The 8,969-nt window shown below is 44.4% G+C and overlaps 2 protein-coding genes across 2 annotated transcripts; one reads left to right on the top strand and one right to left on the bottom strand.

The window, feature by feature from the left end:
• The first annotated feature begins 1,318 nt into the window (after positions 1-1,318).
• On the top strand, positions 1,319-3,489 carry LOC139650265 (artemin-like). Its single transcript, XM_071526872.1, has 3 exons — positions 1,319-1,358; positions 2,512-2,728; positions 2,981-3,489. Exons 1-3 carry the CDS (start codon positions 1,341-1,343, stop codon positions 3,487-3,489), a joined length of 744 nt encoding a protein of 247 aa, XP_071382973.1. The 5' UTR covers positions 1,319-1,340.
• A 2,760-nt stretch (positions 3,490-6,249) lies between these two features.
• On the bottom strand, positions 6,250-7,955 carry ptger4c (prostaglandin E receptor 4 (subtype EP4) c). Its single transcript, XM_071526873.1, has 2 exons — positions 7,101-7,955; positions 6,250-6,855 (listed from the first exon to the last, which is right to left on the bottom strand). The coding sequence occupies exons 1-2, from the start codon at positions 7,953-7,955 to the stop codon at positions 6,250-6,252; spliced, it is 1,461 nt and encodes a 486-aa protein (XP_071382974.1).
• Positions 7,956-8,969: the final 1,014 nt, after the last annotated feature.

Genomic DNA, 8,969 nt, shown 5'->3' with positions numbered 1-8,969 from the left:
TGAACCGTAACCTTGTCAGTCTTCCATCTCATTGCACCGATAGAATTATTGTGATTTTCTTTGACTGTTAAATAAACATGGTACATTACATACCTATGAGATCTACAAATACTTACATGTATACGTTTACATACCTTACTACTGGCATCCAGTCTCGCTATAGTTCAGTGCCAAGGCTATCTACGGCATCTTAGAGGTGACAGATGTTTGTTTCTGTAACTGTGATGTTTGCTTTCCCACCGGGATTATGGTAACTGAATTATATGCCATTTGTTATGATATACTGTATGTTATGTTTCAGTGGTTTTGAGGTATCATGTGGGCATAAAGCTGTTCATGTCAGAATTGAACAGGTTTGATTTTGATATTTCAGAGACTGATTCATTGCATTGGGAATAATTTTCTGTGTAATTTTCTCGTACCTCCTAATGTAGTGGGAATTATATACTTGTACTTATACTTATATACTTATATACTTAATGATATGCTTTAAATCCATCAAAGTGTGCTGCCACTGTGCTGCATCATTGTTCCACACCATTTGGGCTCTGCTATGAAACTGTTATGGCACTGATGCAGGATAGATGCACAGTGGAGGAACTTCTTCTTCTACTCACTTTTTTGGAGCGCCTGATGCCCTGACCCCTCGACGGAGTCTCATGTCTGGGGGCCCGGCGGGGAACCTCGTGACCTCGGGTTACGGGATGTGTTGGCGCTCCAACAGCCAACACAAACCTCCACGCCGCACGTATATAAACATCTCGATCCATAACACTTCTTATCACCTGCTCTGCATCTTTGTGGTTTTTGTCTGGGACCTCCGTGAAGTGCTCTCGCTATGCCTGGTTCCCCCTGCTTGTACCTCTGCCACAGGGATAGCCCTAAAGAATGCCTTTGACAGGTATATCGCGGAGGCGGCCTTTTGTTATCGGACTGGGGCCGTTGTACGGATGTATGAACCGACAAGCCAACACTAGCCACACTAGCTGGCAGCAAACATTGGTCTTTTTACCGAAGCAACAATAAACACGCTGTCCTCGGGCATTGAGGACGTGATTTATGTGACACGTCGGCTTGTTTAGGGGCCCAGGAGGCTGTTTTTGTACAGTATCTGCTCTATTGTGAATGTATAGATATCATGTTGCCCGCATGTTGTGCCTTTAGTTTATGTTATCCTTTTCAAAGCGAGTTCTGGGAGGAGGAGAATTGACAGAGTGAAGCCTTGTTCACCTTCTTACCTTCCTCTTTATCTTCTCTCTCTACCTCTCTCTCTCTCTCTCTCTCCAGGTGGGACCAGATGGAGGGTTCGGAGGAAGGATAGACAGGACGCGACCTCTGTAATGTCGGCGAGGGCCAAGGTTTGCCACAATCAATCTTACTAACCAACACACCATCCTGCAACCTTCTTCTCCTCCTCTGCTTTCTCCTTCATCATCATCTTCTTCTTCTCCTCCTCCTCCTTGTTCATCTTCGTCTTCTTTTTCTCATTATTCTCATCCTCTTTCTCATATGAAATCACTATTCCTGCAAATAACCTACCCATATCATTTTTCATCTCGGCTGGACAGACCACTATAAGCCAAAAGGATGAATTATTGGTAGATATAAATTTTTAATGAAGCCCATTCCCACAAGGTCCAGAGCTGAGCTTTCCAAAAAGCCATGTCAGCGCTGAGGCTATCGGTGCTGAATCATAAGCCAGCAGACCGCGCTCATCTCAGTGCCAACAGGTGTTTTAGAAAGCAGTCCTTGGCTGTGTGATATCAACACTCAGCCTCCTTCCATTTTGCTCAACATGCATTAATGTCAATCAAGGAAATTCCTCAAAATTTTGCTTCTCCTAGTTCACCATCATCATCTCATTGGTGGATTGAACTTTCAAGTTATTTCCTTGACAAGGTTTATTATGATACCAAAGGGAAATCATTTTGTCATTGATCAAGTTTACATAAATTTTGATTTCGGAAGGCATTTACAAGAAATTTCAATAAAGAAAGAGAATTACCTGATTTGTAGATTTTCTTTGTGTATATGTGCGTACATATGTATAGACACTACCAGTCAAACGTTTTGACACACCTGGTTGAATGTACTGTTTTTCATTATCTTAAAGCCATTTTGGTCTAAAGGCTTATGCTTAAATGCTTGGAATTTGTTTCTGAGACAAATATAAATAGTGAAGTTGATGCCTATGTATGAATTTGTTTCCAAAGCCTTTGCCTTCCCATCAAGGCAAAGGGCGGCTACTTTAAAGAATAGATTGTTTTGATTTGTTTAACACTTTTTTGATCACTGCTTAATTCCATTTGTGTTATTTCATAGTTTTTATGTCTTTACTATTATTCTAAAATGTGGAAAATAGTAAAAATAAAGAAAAATGCGGTGTGTCCAAACTTTTGACTGGTAGTGTATATGAATTGAGATCAGGTATTGTTAATTGCATATGTAGTCATGTGTATTTATTGTTATTTGTGTATATAAAAATCCTCATGTGAATTCTGCCTCCCATAGGTGCTGCTGTGGGTGTTGGTGTCTCTGCTGCCCCTGGTGGAAGGAGCTCGTATGGGAACAGGCAGCGGTCTGACTGGTGCGGGACCAGACTCGGACCGCGCTGTGGGGCTGCTGGGAGGCCAGGAGGAGCGGCAGCTCCCTGTCACCCTGCCAGAGGTGGTGCAGGACGAGGAGCAGGACGACAGCGACCCGTACTCCACCTGGCACGCTCTACATGGTAGAATAGATTTTTAAAGAATAATTTACAGCACATCTGGTTTTTGAGACAGCATTCACAGATTTGGGGGATTTGCTTCACAGCCCAGTAATCCAGATCTATTCATATATGAGTGAATGTGTGATAGATCATTTTAAATTAAAAGTGAGGTGGAAATAAAAACCACTGCATGATTCATCTCCACCAATCTTTACTCCCATTTTCTCTCTCTCTCTCTCTCTCCACCACTCTCTCTTTCCTCTTCCCTTCCAGACCCTTATGTAACGGACGAGGTGGACGACCATCCCAGTAGCCACTGGGTGGGGCGCTCCCCGCGCTCCTCTGACCCCTCCGAACCTCAACCCAAGGGATCGCCGAAGAAGAAGAAGAAGAGGAAGAAGAAAGAAAAGGAGGGGGAGAAGGAGAGAGGAAAAGGAGAGAGAAATGGTAAAGGTAAAAGCAGGCAGCCGAAGCAGAGCAGTAGGGACTGTCGTGTGGAGAAGAGGGAGATGCGGGTTCGGGACCTGGGCCTGGGGTTAGACTCGGACGAGATCGTGCTCTTCAAGTTCTGCGTGGGCTCCTGCCAGTCCTCCAGGACCAACTACGACCTGGTGCTGAAGGCGCTGCTGGAGAACGGGTCGCTGCCCCGCCGCACGGCCCGGAAGGTCAGTCACCCCTGCTGCCGGCCCGACCGGTATGAGCCGGTCTCCTTCATGGACGCCCAGACCAAGTGGAAGACCATCCAGTCGCTGTCTGCCGCCAGCTGCATGTGCATGGGCTGAACGACCCAACGAACGAGGGAGAGGGTGACGAAGAGGGGTGGGTGGCTGTCACTCATCCTGAAGAGAGAAGAGTGAAGAAGAGGCTCGGTGTTGAAGAAGGCCTGGATGCGTGGGAGGGCCACCGGGGGGCGCTGTGACACACACGGCGCGGCGCCCGGAACAGGCGTCCCATCGAGGGAGGGCAAGGAGAGGAAGGGATGGAGGCCACTTGCTCTCTTCCTGCGGTGTCTTTCCTGTTGAGGAGGAAGCGGGCTGGGTGCGACTGGCTTGTTGAGGGCTAAGGTCAAAAAATCAAAGACTGGAGGAAAGGTCGTCAAAGGATCACAGTTTGGATTTACTGTTGCCTCTTCGAAGGACAAATTGTTGTCAGCTGAATAAATGTCTACTCATAGAAGAGACTCAAAGATGGAATATGACTGTTTTACCTTTATATGAGTAAGTCTATTTTGGCTCAGTAGCTCAAGAAACGTATGGGAATGACTCAGTTACAGGACAGACATTATGTTTGTATTGTGACTCAGAAAAAAAAAAAAAATGTGATTGACTGGATGTCTCACTGCTACAATCACAAGGAAGCCGACTCTTCCCAAAAAGTTCAATATTAATTTTTTCACTTCACAAAAAAACAGGGACATGACATTCTATGTTCAGGTGAACTCAACCAAATGGATGCCATGCATCCTCATGCATTACTGTATAATAGGAAAATATATTTATTTCTGATAAATTATTTATTTATTATTGCTTCATATGAGAGCTGTTTTTATTAACTCTATATTGTAGATGAATATCTATTTATTGCCAAGATTCAGTTTTCATGTTGTTGGTTACTTCTGCTCACATACATTGTTTGTAAAGGTGCAGATTTTCACGTCAGAATGATCAAATGCCTCATATACATGGGCTGAACAACTGATTTGAATAGACTTTGGATTGGATTCAGTTACGTTTCTGATTAATTGATCTTGTATTTCACAGTGAAACCAAGCACATTGTCCCAAAGGTCTGATTCCCTCTCACATTTCACCCCAGACAACAGCTCTCATAGTAATAGAGAAGATTTCAGCAACCAACTGACCCTGGTATGATTTTTTGTGATATGTTGATTAATACATTTTCTCGAGAACACTTCACATAATTGAGTCTGACAGCTGTAATGCATTGTGATTTGCAAGAGGAAAATAAGGGCGTTTGCAAATCTCTAATATTGTGGTTGACACTGGGTCAGAATATCAGCTGTCCCACAGTGGAATGGAAATCAGAAAATCAGTTGCACATTGCAACACAAAGCCAAAAGGACCTCAGCTTTTCTCATTTCCAAGTGGAAGTATAGAAACCAAACATGGTTACACACTCCCAGTATCTCACATATACTTCAATATTTTTGGACAATACCAGCAACTGCTATTATCATTATTATCATTATTATTATTATTATTATTATTATTGTTATTATTATTGTTATTATTATTATTATTGTTATTATTATTATTATTATTATTATTATTATTATTATACAAATTTTCCTTTATTTTTGTATGGTATTATCCTCTAAGGGAATAAAGTTTTCTAAATATACAATACACCTTGCTTTCATTTTTTTATTCACAGATGAAGCTTCAAATTCATACTGTAAAGAGTATTCCGCTCAAAACTGTGCGTCTGCAATATGAATGGTAGCGCTTCCTTATGTTGTAGCGCCGCCTACTGGTTGAAAAGAAGCAGAGCAAAGAATTTGTTGTTACCATGTTGAACTGCAGAGGGCGTCGTTCTCCTACCCATCAGCCACCGGGCATGCAGCTCCATCAGAACGGGTAGAAACATAGTAGTCAGGAATATGCTTTCAGTGTCATCTCATTTTTATTAGCTAACACAGCATGGGAGGTATACATGGTGTAAACTGTCCTCAGTGGCTTTTTATTTCCCTCCACAAACTCACCGACACATCCACATGACAGATCATACAGCTTTAACACTGACACCCCGGCGTGTTTTCATTGTTTTATCAGCAAGTGAATTGTTCACTTTGGCCATTCACGAATCGATTACAATTATCAAAATATAATGTGCAAATGTGTAATATAAAACAAGATTTAATACATAATCAATAATGGTACATTCAGTTTTCCCTGCATCATGCAGCACTGGTATATGGCACAGAGTAAAATAGCAGCATGTAGAAAAAAAGTGAATGAACCTTAGTGAATTTAGTGCAACGTCTACATTGAGTAATGCATCATATTACACAACAAAAAAAAGATAATAAATATGTCTTTTGCAAAACGTTCTTCAATATCTATATAGATTCACAAAGTATCAAACTTGTGTGAAACTCCTAGAATTTCTCACCATGTATTTGTACCCATAGGGTATGATAATACTGTTACACACACTTGGTAACATAAGCTTTATCCTCGCCTCTGAATGCCACCTGTGTGCTTTCAGCAGCATTTCCATTTTAGGCCAAACCAAATTCCTCTACAGATTGTAGCATTGTAAAGTCTTTCAGTGACAGTTATTTGCAGTTGATCAGTGTCGATTGGAGTGTTGTTTGTTCATAGAGCTGACATGGCTCTGGAGCGGCTGTTCAAAACGATCTAAAAGTGTTAAATGAACTGTGATGAGTGTGAACTGACTAAACACTGGTATAGTGTTGATTTCTACTCAGCTGAATGAACACTGATGATTTGTCTGTGTACATGAAGCGGCACTCCTGCTGTTGATATGCTTCTAAATGGATCTTTGGCGACATCAAGTCCATCAAAGGCATTTCTCTGACTGACAGGAACTCGGTGTGCTAAACGTGCACGTGACAATATCCACTTTTCTGACGTGCGCCGGAGCGCACTTTGCCGAGCGCGCGCCGCTGCGTCCTGGAGACGGCGCCGCCACTGTCGGTTTGGACACAGCTGTCATTTCCGTCTCAAACTCGAGGACCGCAGTAGGCTCGACGCTGAACGGGTGAAAGTTGACCCGGGCGGTGTCGTAGTCCCACGCTTGTCTCATGGCGAAGTCTGTGAAGGATTTCGTCATGGCGGAAACCTGGTGCTCGACCTCGTTCCTATAGTTGGCTGTGCGTAATGACGCGTAACTGGTGTCGTTGCTGTTTTCGAAAGACGGAGGTGAGTGTTGACCTCCCACCCAGCCGATGTCTTCGTCACGTGCTTCCTTGTCCTGGCCGACCACCCTCTTCAGCTTCTCGCAGCCCTTCACCAGCAGGTTCTTCCGGCACAAAATGTACACCCATGGGTCCAGGATGGGGTTGAAAGAGGCGAAGCGGATAGCCAAGAGGTCACTGCGGTAGTCAGGCTTCCCCCCAGAAGAAATGTAAGACGGGTCATAGAGCTGGTTCACAAAGATCCGCACCTGTCAGATGGAGGAAAAGGAAAGAGAATGTGTCAGATTACAACTATAACTGGCACTGTAATAAGATCAGACAAAAACAGCAATAAAGTCTGTTAAGATCTTTGACACACGCCGCACATGAATGCCCGAAGAATGATGCTGATATAAGAATAGAATAGAATAGAATAGAATAGAATAGATTAGAATAGAATAGAATAGAATAGAATAGAATAACAGGTGCACCTTGTACAGTCTATTTTTCTTACCACTAACGGGATGGAGCAGACCAGGAAAACGATGGTCATGAAGATCAGAAGCCAGAACATCTGGATCTCCGCTGCAGAAGTGACTGACGGCAGCCGAGGGAAGCGGCGCCGTGAGCCGCCCTGCACGCACACTTCCGTCCTGACTATCCTGGTTCTCTGGTTCATCCCCACCAGCGACCTGCACACCGCAAAATTACACAAAACGGTCACCGCAATCAGCACCAGCATCACGCCGCCGTACAGGAAGGAGTACGAGGCACCGAGTGGATCCATCGCCCTCCAGTCCAGGAAACACCAAGTCCCAGGGAAGTGTCTCACATGCTTCCCGAAGCCAAAACTCGGCATAATGCACAGCACTATGTTAGCCAGGTACGCGCCCAGGAGCGCAAAGCGCGCCATCGTCCGGTCTATGTGCTGGGAGTAGAAGTACGCGTGGTTTATGGCCAGGTAACGCTCCACAGACATCGCGCACAGGATGGACATCCCGGCCGAGCCGAAGAACAGCATGGAGAAGGAGAAGAAGTGGCAGAGCAGAGCTCCGCCCGGCCAGCGGCTGGCCACATAGGTGGCGATCACCACGGGGCTGGTGAAACAAGTACCCAACAGGTCCGTGATGGCCATCCCGCACACCAGTGTGTAGAAAGTGGTTTCCTTCTGCTCCTTTTTGGAGATACAAAGCACAACTATGGCTATAAGGTTCCCCAGGACGCCCACAGCGAACATCGTGGCCGAGGTGACCAGAGACTCCAGGCGGAGAGGAGGGAAAGCGCTGTGGTTGTGGCTGAGAGAGAGAGGCGGCAGCGGCTCAGAGACGTTAGTGTCCAATTCACCAGACAAAAGGGTATCGTTGATCATTATTAAAACCAAATGCACCGGGGGAGCCCAAGTTATGGCAACTTTCTTTAATCTTCCGAAAACTACTCAAAATGAAACGTTCAACAGGAAAAATCCGTCCAGAAATATCCTACCATTTAGTTCCTAATGTTGAAGTTTGTGTCTGTGCAGCTTCTGGCAGTGTGTTTGGGTCCCGGTGCGCCCATATGAAGGCGTGTCTGGTTGTGTTTACACTCTTTGGCGCTGCTGGTATTTAAGCTGCGCTGCTGATGTCAGGAGAGTGACGTGGTGGCTGCGGGCTCAGTGATCCAGGTTCCTTTAAAAGGTTTAGCCTATGATCGCATCTGTGCAGATCATGGACTAAACCAGAATTAATATTCAACACTTTTCATTGCTCGCAATATATTGTTTAAAAGGTAAGACGCCAGCTGCGTCAGTTCACTAAAGGGCAAAGTCATCTGTCACCAAAACTTCAAAACCCGCTGATCTGAATTGTGGATCAGTGCCTCATGACTAAATATTATTATTTACTACTATTTTGCACAGACGCACACTGCTTGGTCCTGAAGCTCAGCAGATTTGACTTTTTAAAATATGGTATCAAAATAGATTTCTGACACATTTTGCTTGATGTTTGCTGTCCATTATAATCATAAAAAACTACAAGATCAAATCTAAGGTATGGCGAGGTATGGGTATCCAACTGACGCCCATGCAAGACGCGCATGTAAAATGTGATCACTGAACACTGTACAACACACGGCTTGTGACTGGGCCTAAAGCTCAGTTAATTCCCATGATATCACATGCATTCCCATGCATGTGATATGCATACCAGTATGGTATGGTATAAATAATGTTTCTGTAACCCTATGAGCACCAGAAATATTAGCGCCTAGTATCAGCATGGCGGTCGGGATGGGTGCAGACCACGTCACTAACATTTCAGCACCAAGGTCAGCACCCTGAACCAGTTTAATTAATCAGCACTAAGAACAGAGCAAGTCAACAACCCGCTGCATCAGTGCTCATTTC

The sequence above is a fragment of the Centroberyx affinis genome, unplaced genomic scaffold (assembly GCF_046629955.1).
Source record: "Centroberyx affinis isolate AG114_WGS23_722 - 3 ecotype Tasmania unplaced genomic scaffold, CSIRO-AGI_Caff_v1 ptg001476l_1, whole genome shotgun sequence".
NCBI lineage: Eukaryota > Metazoa > Chordata > Actinopteri > Beryciformes > Berycidae > Centroberyx > Centroberyx affinis.
The sequence above is the reverse complement of the archived record's forward strand: the minus strand, read 5'-3'. Positions and strand labels throughout refer to the sequence as shown.